Raw genomic sequence first — 15961 nt, forward strand, 5'->3', positions numbered from 1 at the left:
GTTTATTAGATAGTTTATTTTAGATTACATTGTACATTTGTTACTAATTGAAGGTTACCAAGTGAAAAGGCTTTCAACTTCCGTTGATGAACTTTTCCCTTTACTTGAGTTTAGGAAATCATGGTAGTCTCACCTAAAAGCAACTAAATTAATTAAAACTTAGTTTTGGATTAATTGGGTTTGAGTTAAAACTTTTGTTGATCTAAGTTGTTATATTTATGAAAAAATATTACCATCTAAAACTAAATTAATAAATTAATTTATTTGATAGGATAAGCAAATTGATAAATCACGTTTGGTTAAAATTATATTTCAAATAAATTTATTAATTAAATTATTAATAATATTATTATTATTAATATGTTGATCATATTTAAAATAACTAAATATAATTATTTATAAATTTTCGAAATATTTAAAAGAAAATATTAAATTAATGAGATAATTCTAAAACCCTAAGTTTAATATCCTACCCTCACATGTTCCCCGCGCGTGCTCGCGGCGCCGTCTCTGGTTTTCTCCACCGCAGCAGCCTCCCCTCTACTTGCAAGAAGCTTCGAGCTGCCGCAATTGCCGTCGCCGCCTTCCCGTCTTGTCCAAGCCGCGACCATCATCGCTCGGCCCCGCCGACGCTGCCTTCCGCCATGACCACCACCACGTCGCGTTCACTGCTCTCCCCGCCGAGAGTTTCGTCGCCGCTGCTCTCCCTGCCGTAAGCTTCGTCGATTCCGCTCCAGTTAGTACGCTAGCGCTGCCACTGCGGATTCCTGTGCTCCGCCAGCGTTGCTCGGCTGTTCTCGGTTCCCCGCCGATAACAGCCAAAGCCGCCGCTTCCATTTCCCCACCGCAAACCTCCGGCCGACACCCACTGCTGTCGTCTGATACACAGAGTGAAGGTACGTTGATTAATTAATCAATTAATATGTTATTAGTATTATTTGATTGATTGGTAATTAAGATAAATTAGGATTAATAATTGATAGGTTGATTAATTAATTAATATATTGATTAATGAATAGGTTAATTTATTCATTAATAGATTGATTAGTTGATTAGGTAATAATTAGCTGTTGATTGATTTAATCAATTAAATTAGGATTTGTTCGTTAATGATGATTAATCAGTTTAATTGATTAAATAATTATATATAGGATTTAAATGATTAATTAAGCCATTAATTAATCCTCCGATAATCTTTCTGAACAGTCTTTATAAAATTTTTCCTGTAGATGGAATTGACTGCTGAAGTAGCTGTTACTGCTGACAATAATGTTCAGGTTTTTTTTTTTTGTTGTTCATTGCGATCTATGTGTGTTTCTTGGTTTTTGTATGAACTGTAATCCTAATTCTACTACCTTTTCGCCTTCTGCATCTCTCATTTACAGGTTTTAAATAGGAAACTGGAGCTAGATCGAGTTTATTCTAAATTAGGTGAAAAGATTACCAGAATCTTTAGAGACTACATGACAAAGTAAGCTCAAAATGCATTTTTCTCATTTGCTTGGATATATCATATTACCTTGATAACCATCTAGGAGAAAATGTGATTTTCTCCCAGCTATTATTAGCTTTTCAACCCACCATGTGACTCATGCCCTCTGCTCATATTGTTGTGTGTCGACTTTTTTTGCTGTTGTAAAAAAAAAAAAGTAGGTTTGCATTTAAGTTTCTAATAGGAGACATCTTAAGTTTCTTTTCGCGTTTTACATTTATTAACATAGTAGTTTGCTTTATTAATGATCAGCATTCAGAATTATTGCCAGATTTAAATTACAAAAAAAATTTTACTTTTTGGGTTAAAGGATGATAATCTTTAACAAGTTAACAGACGAGAGATCCAATCTCTCATATGTAATTTGTTTAACAGAGAGCCAGTTTCAGAACATTTAGTCAACCGAGCAGACCAGTTTGATTTCTCATAAATTTGTTTGACAGCAAAAAGAAATTGTTGATTTTGATTATTTTTTCTTGGATGCCACATGAGTGTATTTAATAACTTTTACTAGGAAGAAAAGGAACCATTGCCCAATCATCCTCAAGATACATCAATATCAGAAGTCATGCTAATGAAGATCATCAGTGATATGTTGAAGCTCGACTATGCCATGCAGGTAGATGAATTCATAGAGGTAGTTTTTCATAATTCTCCTTCAATTGTTAATACAAAATTTTATAATGCAAAAAAATATTGTTTTGAACTTGAACATTGGGACAAGTGTATCTGAACTAGAAGGCTATTGTCTCCTGTGGAATCTGCATCCATACATAGATGATGACATTATACATCGGGCATGGCAATATGTTCCCTCTCATGATCATAGTTCACGAAAGTAGGCACCTCACTCTTGCGTGAGTGAGGTGGAAATGAGGGTAAATCATGGCCTTTGGTTTCTTAATGGAACTCCACTATCACTGATTCCTTGGAGGTCTTGCTTGTCTGCTGTTGAGTTTCTTGTGTGGATTCAAATAGTAGGTTTGCCCTTTTGATCTTGTTCATAGAGTGTTATATTCTCGATTTTCATACATTTAATATTTAATTGATATATATCATGATTTATTAAGGCTTGGAGATTAATGCATTGTGTGTTAGTAGGGTTAAGATCGTGTGTAAGCTATTTTTTTGAGAAACTGTGAAAACTATATGTTGATATTTACATAGAGATGATGATTGATAACTTGAGTTGTGATGCAGTTATTGATCCATTTTATGATTTTATTAAATTGAGTTGCTAATCTATAGACTCATTGTCAACTTGTGATGCTCGCACGGGTTGGCGTAATTAATACCTATATAGATGCTTACTCCAATAGATTTTAAGGTCAATTCTCAATTCGTGTAAAATGTCTTATTAGGTGTTTAACTTAGTCCATGCAAAGGATTACTGTGCTAGAACAAAATGCTCTGTGTGATTTATCTATCTATATCTTGTTGTGGGGCTGGTCATACTGACCACTTTGGATGAATGATATCACATTTTTACTCAAATTTTCAACTTGTGATCAATTGTTTAAGAATTGCTAAATTTTTATTTGATCTATGATGAAGGGCAGCCTTATTCATTTGATCATAAATAAGGCCTATAGGATTTAAATTCTATGGGATGTCAAAAAACCATGGAAATGGAGTGATCCTTAATGGGCTAATGTGTCTTTCGATGTCCAATAGTAACTAAAAATCCCTTTGGTTAAACAAGGCTCACTTGTGAAGAAAATGACCTAAATTTACTGTGATTTCCTTTTATAACTAGAACCCTTAGTAGTGTTGTTGGATGCCTCATGAGAACTAGACTCAAATTCTTTAGTTAACTATTAAGACCTTAAAGTCATTTAGCACTATATTAAAAAAAAACAACTATATAAAAGAAAACAATTGTAAAGAAGCCCTAAGGAACACAATGCATAGCTTGCAAAGAGGAGATAAACAATTACGTTCATCTACAAGTTTTGACCATAATTGCTGGATGACTTTCTAGACTCAAATAACCAAAATAATAATATAGAATGATTGTATATGTTAAATAAGGAATACAATAGGGTGCTTATATATGAAATTTGATCAATTTAAATTCATCTAATAATTTTAGTTAAAATCGTTAGATAGCAATCTTAACAAAAACTATTAAAATGGTCCTCCAAGACAAATAACACAAATGAGAGCATAGACAGAATCCAAAGGCTCTGAGTTGACAGGTGAGTGATTCACTTTCATTTGTTTTTTTATTTTTTATTTTTTTTAGTTTCAAACATAGGGTGATCCGTTATATACCGCATAAGTTTCTATCGTCCGCCATAATAAATTGAAAAGTACTCACATCGAACGATTCATCAGTCTAGCATTTTTAGGTCAATAGTTCATTAAGAAAAATTTATTCATTAATTCGATGTAGTTATGACTCGATCTTTAAATGTCTAGGAAATTAAGGTGTCCTACAATTGTACCATTACCGCAGGCAAAGCTGTCAAATGGGTTGACACATAGAGGGGCGGGTTGGCCCATGGCAAGTCGACCATTTAGCGAAGCGAGACGAGCTTACCCACCATCTTAGCAGATTGGAAAATCTACAAACCAATCCAACTTAAGGTGAGTTGCGAGGTCGGTGGACCAACAACTCACATGCCCATCGACAAATAAAAAAATAAAAATGTATATAGAAAAAATTATAATTTTTAAGTTTGGATTACGGATTAAATAGGTCAAATTCACAAGCACATTGAGTTCTCCACTTTAGTTTTAAGTATAAGAGAAAATTTTATTTTTTTTCTCAACTCATAGGTCAATCCAAGGCCACCATGAGCTAATCCGCATGGATCATGGGCTCAGGCGGGTCGACTTGTCTCTACCTACCTTTAAATAAATTGATAAAATTCTAACTCAGTGCGCTTAAATTGTTTAACAAGATGGACTAATCAGCGCAATCTAAATTGATAGCTTTACCTGGGGGCTAGGGATTCACTTTTGAAATTTGATCAATTTAGATTTATCTAATAAATTTGATCAAAAGTACCAAATAGCCTCCCATGATACAGAATAAAATAAAATAAACTCTAAAGACTCCAAGGAAAATAACAAAGGGATTATTTTCAATAGTTAAATTTAACTTCATCTTATAAATTTAACTAAAATTGTTAGATGGTCTTTCAAAAATAAAACAACAATAATGTGAGAACTCTAAAGGCTCAAAAGATAACAAAGAGCTTGTTTTTTAAATATGATCAATCTGTTGGTACGAAAAGCATCCGACGATCGAACCTGAGTTTTAATAATAGCAAAGGATTCAAAGTTAAGGTGTGTTGTGATCTAACGTGCTTGACTAAGTGCTTCAGGAAAGTCCTAACTGTGGTTAGACAGGTGAAAACCCTAAGGGGTGGTAACTTTAGGTCATAGGAGGTGGTAACCCTATGCGGAAAGTTTTGGTGGGCCGAGTGCTTCAGGCAAAAGTCCTAGGGGGGTAATCCTAGGTGGAAAGTCATGGTTGTAAGACCGTTAGATTCGATAGAGGGGGGGGGTGAATATCGATTCAAAAATATCGAGTATAAACGCAGCGGAAAAGTAAAATAGACACAATGATTTTACTTCGTTCGGAGCCTGTGACGACTCCTACTCGAAGGCCCGTGGTCCTTGACCACTTTCGTTGGGCAATCACTAGCAATTCGAAATGATGATTACAAAAGAACCGTACAGGGAATGCTAATGAAAACTGAAAACAAATACCGACAAAAAGGGAAAAGAACGGAGCGTAGTGTCGGAGCTTTGTTGGCATCGCACTGAACGTCGAGCAGCAAGACCAGCAGTAGAAGAGTTCTTAGCTTGATTGATTGATTCTGAAGCTCCTGCCTGGGGCTTCTTTTATATGCTGTTCCGGGCGCCTGGATTCCTTCCGGGCGCCCGGAATGTGACGTAGCTGCTCAAACCGAGATGCTCCACGTGGCGACGACTTGGCTGGATAGAATTCGCCTTCCAGGCGCCCGGACCTCCGGGCGCCCGGACCACCTTTTCCAGAAAAACTCCCTTTTCCTGCAAAACAAAGTTAGTCCGAGGCAAATATACATCCTGTAAAACAGATTGTTAGCACAGTTAAAGTTCAACAGATGGATAAAAAGAGTATGACTTAGATTCCGTCTTTCTGAGACCGGAATCTAGTCACGATCTCGACTTAGACATCCGAAATGGATCTAAGCCTGATCGACGCCTAATGTCCCCTTCCCGGGAACTCACTCCCCTCCAGTGACTTACCTTACTTACCTGCCAGACGTCCGGTCAGCCCGTCGACCCGTCTGGACTTCTCACCAGCTATCCGGTCAGCCCGTCGACCTAGCTGGACTTCTCGCCAAGCGTCCGATCAGCCCATCGACCCGCTTGGACTTCTCGCCAAGCGTCCAGTCAGCCCGTCGACCCGCTTGGACTTCTCGCCAAGCGTCCGGTCAGCCCGTCGACCCGCTTGGACTTCTCGCCAGCTATCCGGTCAGCCCGTCGACCTAGCTGGACTTATCCTGCACACTCGATCAGAGTGTTAGATAACAACGAACCTAACTTAACCTGATTTGTCATTCATCAAAACCTGAGTTAGACCGTTAGTGTTAATTGCACCAACAATCTCCCCCTTTTTGATGGAATGACAACCTGGTTAAGTTAGTGATAAATATATGCAGAAATCAAGCATGATTTTCAAGGTTTTTAAGGTTTTAAGTTTGGCATTTAGTTGTTCTAACTTAACCACCTAACCCTCCCCCTTTGACATTCATCAAAAAAAGACACAAGGGTGAACAATCATAGTGTAGAGTTATTGTAAAAATCTGAGTTTGGTTCAAGAAAGCAATTTTCAAAGTTAATCAAGCTAAATTTGAAAAATTAAGGCTAATTTGATAAAAGCGAAATTTGGAAAGTTTAATTTTCAATAGTTAATTTTAAAAATCAGGTTTGAAAATTAGGTGGGATTAAACTTCCAAGTTTTTCAAATACTTAGTTAAATTTTAACTCTTTGTAAACTGATGTTCAACCACAAGTTAGTTTTTCAAACACATAACATTTTAATTAATTTCTCCCCCTGAACTTGATACTAAAATTTAAACAGCTGTCTAACCAATTAGTTACTAACTAACTATCAGAAAATAGTAGTTTTCACTTGGTTAGTCAGATTAAGTTGATTATAAGCAGTCAGTGTTTGACTTGACTGATGAACTTAATCTGATTACTGTCTGATTTGTATTTAACGTCCAGACTTATGCTGATGCACTGAGATAAGCATCTTAAGTCCAGACAGTTGGCCTATGCATCTCACCCCTTTCTATGTTTGTCAAACACACGCAAGGTAAACCTAAGGTGTTGGTGAGATGCTCAAAAACTAGCCCTATGGGTACATGCTTTCTATGGATTCCAAGCTAGTCTAAGGCCAAAACTATTTTTGAAAATCTAAAAGTGGAAGGTTTTGAAAACAAACAAATTTGACTTATAATTTGAAAGAGTGATTTTTGAAAACAATTTTGAAATTTAAAATTCCTAGGCTATTGAGCACATTCCTAATTTTCGGCGTAAGTTGCTAAACTCACTTTCAGGGAGTGGTTTTGTGAAAATGGCAGCTAAATTTGATTTGGACTCAATGTATTTGAGTTCAATATCACCTTTAGTAATATGATCCCTGATAAAGTGGTGCCTAACTTCAATATGTTTGGTTCTTGAATGATGCACAGGGTTCTTGGTTAAGTTAATTGAACTTATATTGTCAATTAATACTTTTACATTTGTAATGTTTAAGTTGAAATCTTTTAGAGTATGCATCATCCATAGTAATTGTGCAACACATTCACCTATAGCTATGTATTCTGACTCAGTTGTAGATAGAGCAACACAATGTTGCTTTCTACTAAACCAGCTAACAAGTGATGAACCTAATAATTGGTATCCTCCACTTGTGCTCTTGTGGTCTAATTTACATCCAGCATAATCTGAGTCAGAATATCCTATTAGTTTAAAATTATTAGTTCTAGGATACCAAATTCCTACATTTGTTGTTCCTTTAAGATATCTAAAAATTCTTTTAACTTGTGTCAAGTGGGATTCCTTAGCACAAGTTTGATATCTAGCACACATACTAACTGCAAATAAAATATCAGGTCGGCTTGCAGTTAAGTACAGTAGGCTACCAATTGCACTCCTATAATATTTTAGGTCAACTGATTTTCCATTTGGGTCATTATCTAAGATTGTGTTCACTGCCATAGGTGTTTTTATTTCTTTTGTATTTTCCATTCCGAATTTTTTAAGTAATTCTTTAGTGTATTTGTGTTGATAAATGTAATTTCCCTCATTTGTTTGTTTGATTTGTAATCCTAAGAAATAAGTTAATTTTCCTACTAGCCTCATTTCAAATTCTTTTTCCATTAGATTAATAAATTCCTCTAAAAAATCTGAATTTGTTGAACCAAATATTATATCATCTACATAAATTTGTGCAATAAATATGTTTGAATTCAATGATTTAACAAACAAGGTTGGGTCAATTTGACCTTGTTTGAATCCTTTAGATGTTAAGTAGGATGTTAGCCTTTCATACCATGCCCGGTGCTTGTTTAAGTCCATATAATGCTTTCTTTAACTTAAATACATAATCAGGGTGTTCTAGACTTTCAAACCCAGGAGGTTGACCTACATAAACTTCTTCTTTTATTAGTCCATTAAGAAAGGCAGACTTAACATCCATTTGGTATAGTTTGAACCCCTTATGGGCTGCATAACTTAGTAACATTCTAATGGATTCTAATCTGGCTACTGGGGCATATGTTTCATCATAGTCAAGTCCTTCAACCTGACTAAACCCTTTGGCAACTAGCCTAGCCTTATTTCTAGTGATTTCCCCAGTTTCACTTAATTTGTTTCTAAATACCCATTTTGTTTCTATTATTTTCTTGTTCTTAGGTGGTGGTACTAGGTCCCAAACTTCATTACGCTCAAATTGGGCTAGTTCTTCTTGCATGACTATAATCCAGTCTGGGTCTAGTAGGGATTCATCTATAGTTTTGTGTTCTATCTTTGAAATCAAGGAGATTTGACTTAAGTTCCTAAAAGATGATCTGGTTTGAACCCTTAGGTCTGGGTCACCAATTATTTGATTGGTTGGATGGTTGTGATTCACTCTTATGGTTCTAGGGGGTTCATATTCTTGATGTTGTTCCTCTTCTTCATGACTTAGAGTTTGGTTGGTTTCTGGAACAAATTCAGGTGGTTGTGTAAGTTCTAAGTTTTGTTTAGTTTCTTCAAATTTTACATTAGTAGTTTCTTCAATTTTTAAGGTAACCTTATTGTAAATTCTATAACCTCTACTATTTAGGGAGTATCCTACAAAGATTCCATTTTCAATTTTAGAGGAGAATTTTCCTAAGTATTCTCTTGTATTTAAGATGAAAACTGGGCACCCAAACACTTTAAAATATTTTATATTGGGTTGTTTATTATAAAATATTTCGAAGAAGGTTTTGTTATGGGTTTTATTTATTGTTGTTCTGTTCTGTACATAGCAGGCTGTACTGACAGCTTCTGCCCAAAGGTATTTAGGAAGGTTATACTCATTTAACATTGTTCTAGAGGCTTCAAGTAAGGTTCTATTTTTTCTCTCTACAATCCCATTCTGTTGGGGGGTTTTAGGACATAAAAATTCATGATGGTAACCATTTTTAAGGCAAAAACTGTTAAATTTGTGATTTTTAAATTCTCCCCCGTTGTCACTTCTGATTCTTTTGATTTTAATCCCTTTTTCATTTTCAATTTGTTTGCAGAAGTTTATAAAGATTTCACAAGTTTCATCTTTATGTTTTAAGAATTTTACCCAAGTAAACCTAGAATAATCATCTATAATTACTAAACAATATAAGTTTCCATTTATGAATTTGACTCCATGGGAGTTGATCCTGTCTGGAATCTGAGAAGACGAATCTGCCGAAATGACGTGTCTGGAGGGTTGACCGCATCCTCTTGACCCAGTGGTGATCTGTCCGCTGCGTTGACCAAGTCGTCTGGAGTCCTCCTCCGGTCAACTGTACCTGTATCCAGCGACCGGGTTGCCCCGGCCTCTGGTACCTCGGTGTTCCAGGCGAATTCCACATATATATGAGTATCCAGATAATAATAGAAGAGTGCAACAAATGCAAGAAGAACGAGCAAGATGACATACCCTGGCCCAGGGGGGCGCCCTCGGATGGATGAGTGAGCTGGTCGTGTCGATAATCAAGTCGCAGCGGTCCGGAACAATACAGCGGCTCACAGGCCGGCACACGGCACGCAGGCCGGATAATACGAATGACTAACAAGCATAATAATGGTACGAACAATGAAATACATCGGCACGATGGCCGGATCCACATCGGCGGGCTGCCAAAGGCGGCTATGGCGGTGGTTTGGAGGTGGTATTCGCCGTGATCGCCGGCAACCACCACGGGAAGTGCAGGCGGCAGTGGCGGAGGTGTCGGAGGTTTCTGGAGACGCCGACGACGGTTGTGGCAGTCGCCGGAGGCGGCCGTGGCGGCTGGAGACGCCGGCTGCTGCTGGAGGAGGCGATACCGGAGGAGAAGGTAGCGCTGGGCGCCATACCCGACGGCGGTGCTCGGTTTCTCCCTGGCAGCGATGAAAACACCCTCTCCTAGGCGGCATTGATGGTGTGAGACCGGAGAGGAGGAGGTGGAGCAGCCTGTGGCCGGCGTCGGCGCCGGCGAGGAGCCCTAGAAGAGGGTGACTCCATTTTTCCTGGCGGCGGCCTCCTTTTCCTCTCACGAACAGAACCCCCAAAAACCCCCCCTCCCTCTCTCCCTGGCGGCGGCAGCCCCCCTCCACGCGAGCCTCCCCCTCATGCTTGCCTTAATCCCCAAACAAAAAACCTAAACGTCCCCTTACAAAAAAGCCCTCCTCCTTCTCCTTAATTACTCCCCTGCCATTCCCTACATCTGGATCACAGGCCTCCCCTTCAAGTCTAGTCGAAGGAGGCGCGAGTCCGACTGACTGGACAGTCTATTGCACAGAATTGAACCGCTCTCGATGTCAAAGCCAAATCACTGAACCAATAATATAATGTCGCTCGAGCGGTCGCTGTAATGGTGGTGTCGTAGGAGATGATAACGATACTGAGCAGACCAAGTCGGAAACTGGACCAATGCCGAGTGCGCAGCCGCGAAGATACCGACCGGACGATCAAAGTGATGCCGATCAGGTGGATAGACGCCGAGCAGAAAATGCTGAGCGAACGACAACGTCAAGCGAGTGCCAAAACCACAAGCAAGCGACGAGTGATGTCAAGCGCGTGCCCTAGTTCAAGCGTACGGCCGAATGGACGACCAAGCGGTACCAATCAGATGGCTACGAGAGTGCCGACCAAGCGGTAAAAAATGGTGCCAACCGGATGTCAAGAAATCGATCAAGCGCCGAGCAAGACTGAGTGATATCGAGTAGACGCTCGGGCGACGTGGAGCAAAGCGATCGGCGCGATCGAGCAAACGACCAAGTGATACTGATCAGATGGTTTCGAAGATGCTGAACGGACGATCGGAATGATGTCGATCGGACGGATAGATGCCGGGCAGACGATGCCGCGCGTGCGACCGGAATGACGTCGATCGATCGGATAAATGTCGGGCGGACGATGCCACGCGTGCGACCGGAATGACGTCGATCGATCGGATAAATGCCGGGCGGACGATGCCGCATGTACGACCGGAATGACGTCGATCGATCGGATAAATGCCGGGCGGACGATGCCGCGCGTGCGACCGGAATGACGTCGATTGATCGGATAAATGCCGGACGGACGACTGCTCAACCCCGAACGGGGGAGATAGATAATCATGAAACTGGTCTGTGACCAGTGAAGGCCGCTCAACCCCGAACGGGGGATATAGATATATGATGTGCTGGTCCGCTGAACTGGTCCGAGACCAGTGATGATCGGCTTGAATATAAACCTCCCGCCCGATCGGCTCGGGGGCCTTCTGCTTCGAGCCCCTGGCTCAGATATAAACCTCCCGGCCGATCGGCTCGGGGGCCTTCGGCTTCGAGCCCGTGGCTCGGATATAAACCTCCCGGCCGATCGGCTCGGGGGAGATAGGAAATACGATATGCTGATAAGCTGGCTCGAGGCCAGTGATAATCGTTCGACCTCGAACGGGGGAGATAGAATATCTGAAGCTGGTCCTCGACCCCGAACGGGGGAGATGAAATAACTGATGCGCTTAACCCCGAACGGGGGAGATAGAATATCTGATAAACTAGTCCATGTAGCGGTCTTCAAGCCGTGGTTTTATAGTCGCCGGTTCGACTCTACGGTTTAACGTCTGGGCTAGACGGTCTTCAAGCCGGGGTTTTTATAGTCGCCGGTTCGACTCTACGGTTTAACGTCTGGGGTAGACCCTCTTCAAGCCGGGATTTTTATAGTCGCCGGTTCGACTCTACGATTTAACGTCTGAGTCGCCGGTTCGACTCTACGGTTTAACGTCTGGGCTAGACGGTCTTCAAGCCGGGGTTTTTATAGTCGCCGGTTCGACTCTACGGTTTAACGTCTGGGCTAGACGGCCCTGAGGGCTAATTCAAACCCGGCCGATCGGCTCGGGGGTCTTCTCCATCGAGCGTGTGGCTCGTATATAATCCGCCCGGCCGATCGGCTCGGGGGTCTTCGCCATCGAGCCTGCAGCTCGGATATAATCCTCCCGGCCGATCGGCTCGGGGGTCTTCACCATCGAGCGTGCAGCTCGGATATAATCCTCCCGGCCGATCGGCTCGGGGGTATTCACCATCGAGCGTGTGGCTCGTATATAATCCGCCCGGCCGATCGGTGTCATCGAGCCTGCAGCTCGGATATAATCCTCCCGGCCGATCGGCTCGGGGGTCTTCGTCATCGAGCCTGCAGCTCGGATATAATCCTCCCGGCCGATCGGCTCGGGGGTCTTCGTCATCGAGCCTGCAGCTCGGATATAATCCTCCCGGCCGATCGGCTCAGGGGTCTTCATCATCGAGCCTGCAGCTCGGATATAATCCTCCCGGCCGATCGGCTCGGGGGTCTTCTACATCGAGCGTGTGGCTCGGATATAATCCTCCCGTCCGATCGGCTCGGGGGTCTTCTACATCGAGCGTGTGGCTCGTATATAATCCGCCCGGTCGATCGGCTCGGGGGTCTTCTACATCGAGCCTGTGGCTCGTATATAATCCGCCCGGCCGATCGGCTCGGGGGTCTTCGCCCGAGGAACTAATGCAAATCATATAACTGACAGAATAAATAATGGGAAAACTGACTGGGGTCATGAGAATGGTAGAACTCTCCGGCATCGTCCATCTTCACGTTCCAGATCAGGCGCGTTCCCACAGACGGCGCCAATTTGATCCTGTCTGGAAGCTGAGAAGACGAACCTGCCGGAATGACGTGTCTGGAGGGTTGACCGCATCCTCTTGACCCGGTGGTGATCTGTCCGCTGCGTTGACCAAGTCGTCTGGAGTCCTCCTCCGGTCAACTGTACCTGTATCCAGCGACCGGGTTGCCCCGGCCTCTGGTACCTCGGTGTTCCAGGCGAATTCCACAGATATATGAGTATCCAGATAATAATAGAAGAGTGCAACAAATGCAAGAAGAACGAGCAGGATGACATACCCTGGCCCAGGGGGGCGCCCTCGGATGGATGAGTGAGCTGGTCGTGTCGATAATCAAGTCGCAGCGGTCCGGAACAATACAGCGGCTCACAGGCCGGCACACGGCACGCAGGCCGGATAATACGAATGACTAACAAGCATAATAATGGTACGAACAATGAAATACACCGGCACGATGGCCGGATCCATATCGGCGGGCTGCCAAAGGCGGCTATGGCGGTGGTTTGGAGGTGGTATTCGCCGTGATCGCCGGCACCCACCACGGGAAGTGCAGGCGGCAGTGGCGGAGGTGTCGGAGGTTTCTGGAGACGCCGGCGACGGCTGTGGCAGTCGCCGGAGGCGGCCGTGGCGGCTGGAGACGCCGGCTGCTGCTGGACGAGGCGATACCGGAGGAGAAGGTAGCGCTGGGCGCCATACCCGACGGCGGTGCTCGGTTTCTCCCTGGCAGCGGTGAAAACGCCCTCTCCTAGGCGGCATTGATGGTGTGAGACCGGAGAGGAGGAGGTGGAGCAGCCTGTGGCCGACGTCGGCGCCGGCGAGGAGCCCTAGAAGAGGGTGACTCCATTTTTCCTGGCGGCGGCCTCCTTTTCCTCTCACGAACAGAACCCCCAAAAACCCCCCCTCCCTCTCTCCCTGGCGGCGGCAGCCCCCCTCCACGCGAGCCTCCCCCTCATGCTTGCCTTAATCCCCAAACAAAAAACCTAAACGTCCCCATACAAAAAAGCCCTCCTCCTTCTCCTTAATTACTCCCCTGCCATTCCCTACATCCGGATCAGGAGTCAAAAAGGTCTAAATGTATAAGTTCTAATATTGAGTTCGTTTGTGGTTGGTTTGTTTGTTTGTGAGTGGATTTAGTTTGTTTGCCTTGTTGACAAGCATTACATATGGTTGAATCTAAGTTAGGTAATTTTGGTAAACCCCTCACAAGTCCATTTAGTTTGCTTATATTTCGAAAATTGGTGTGTGACATTCTTCTATGCCATAACCATGTTTCTTCTTTTTGTGTTAAATAACACTTATTGGAAGAAGTGGTTAAGTTGATGGCATAGATGTTGTCTTTTCTAAAACCTTTTAGGCTTATGGTAGGATTATCTAGATGTTTGATTAAACACTCTGTGGCTAGAAATTTGACCTTATATCTAGTATCTCACAATTGACTTATGCTTAGAAGATTATATTTAAAATTTTCAACAAGTAAAACATTTGTAATTATAAAGTCTATTTTTAATTCAATATTACCTATACCAATTACCTTGAGTTTAACGTCTGGGCTAGACGGCCCTGAGGGCTAATTCAAACCCGGCCGATCGGCTCGGGGGTCTTCGCCATCGAGCCTGTGGCAGCCACGGGCTCGTATATAATCCTCTCGGCCGATCGGCTCGGGGGTCTTCCCCATCGAGTCCGTGGCAGCCACGGGCTCGTATATAATCCTCCCGGCCGATCGGCTCGGGGGGTCTTCTCCATCGAGCGTGTGGGTCGTATATAATCCGCCCGGCCGATCGGCTCGGGGGTCTTCGCCATCGAACGTGTGGCTCGTATATAATTCGCCCAGCCGATCGGCTCGGGGGTCTTCGCCATCGAGCCTGCAGCTCGGATATAATCCTCCCGGCCGATCGGCTCGGGGGTCTTCGTCATCGAGCCTGCAGCTCGGATATAATCCTCCCGGCCGATCGGCTCGGGGGTCTTCTACATCGAGCGTGTGGCTCGGATATAATCCTCCCGGCCGATCGGCTCGGGGGTCTTCTACATCGAGCGTGTGGCTCGTATATAATCCGCCCGGCCGATCGGCTCGGGGGTCTTCTACATCGAGTATAATCCTCGCCGATCGGCTCGGGGGTCTTCTACATCGAGCGTGTGGCTCGTATATAATCCGCCCGGCCGATCGGCTCGGGGGTCTTCTACATCGATCCTGTGGCTCGTATATAATCCGCCCGGCCGATCGGCTCGGGGGTCTTCGCCCGAGGAACTAATGCAAATCATATAACTGACAGAATAAATAACGGGAAAACTGACCGGGGTCATGAGAATGGTAGAACTCTCCGGCATCGTCCATCTTCACGTTCCAGATCAGGCGCGTTCCCACAGACGGCGCCAATTTGATCCTGTCTGGAAGCTGAGAAGACGAACCTGCCGGAATGACGTGTCTGGAGGGTTGACCGCATCCTCTTGACCCGGTGGTGATCTGTCCGCTGCGTTGACCAAGTCGTCTGGAGTCCTCCTCCGGTCAACTGTACCTGTATCCAGCGACCGGGTTGCCCCGGCCTCTGGTACCTCGGTGTTCCAGGCGGATTCCACAGATATATGAGTATCCAGATAATAATAGAAGAGTGCAACAAATGCAAGAAGAACGAGCAGGATGACATACCCTGGCCCAGGGGGCGCCCTCGGATGGATGAGTGAGCTGGTCGTTTCGATAATCAAGTCGCAGCGGTCCGGAACAATACAGCGGCTCACAGGCCGGCACATGGCACGCAGGCCGGATAATACGAATGACTAACAAGCATAATAATGGTACGAACAATGAAATACACCGGCACGATGGCCGGATCCACATCGGCGGGCTGCCAAAGGCGGCTATGGCGGTGGTTTGGAGGTGGTATTCGCCGTGATCGCCGGCAACCACCACGGGAAGTGCAGGCGGCAGTGGCGGAGGTGTCGGAGGTTTCTGGAGACGCCGACGACGGTTGTGGCAGTCGCCGGAGGCGGCCGTGGCGGCTGGAGACGCCGGCTGCTGCTGGAGGAGGCGATACCGGAGGAGAAGGTAGCGCTGGGCGCCATACCCGACGGCGGTGCTCGGTTTCTCCCTGGCAGCGATGAAAACACCCTCTCCTCGGCGCCGGCGAG

The 15961-nt window shown here is 44.1% G+C and overlaps 1 protein-coding gene across 2 annotated transcripts in view; it reads left to right on the forward strand.

Annotated features, from left to right (window-relative positions):
• Positions 1 to 394: 394 nt before the first annotated feature.
• Positions 395 to 15961, forward strand: part of LOC121982241 — a 110374-nt gene continuing 94807 nt past the window's right edge. The window contains exons 1-3 of one of the 2 annotated variants that reach the window (XM_042535213.1): positions 395 to 896; positions 1230 to 1277; positions 1386 to 1471. In XM_042535213.1, the coding sequence (XP_042391147.1) occupies positions 1230 to 1277; positions 1386 to 1471 (134 nt within the window). In that variant the 5' untranslated portion in view covers positions 395 to 896. The remainder of the gene's footprint in view (positions 897 to 1229; positions 1278 to 1385; positions 1472 to 15961) is intronic. The other variant, XM_042535214.1, reaches the window with a different exon arrangement.

This window comes from Zingiber officinale, chromosome 5A (genome assembly GCF_018446385.1).
Source record: "Zingiber officinale cultivar Zhangliang chromosome 5A, Zo_v1.1, whole genome shotgun sequence".
NCBI classification, from domain to species: Eukaryota; Viridiplantae; Streptophyta; class Magnoliopsida; order Zingiberales; family Zingiberaceae; genus Zingiber; species Zingiber officinale.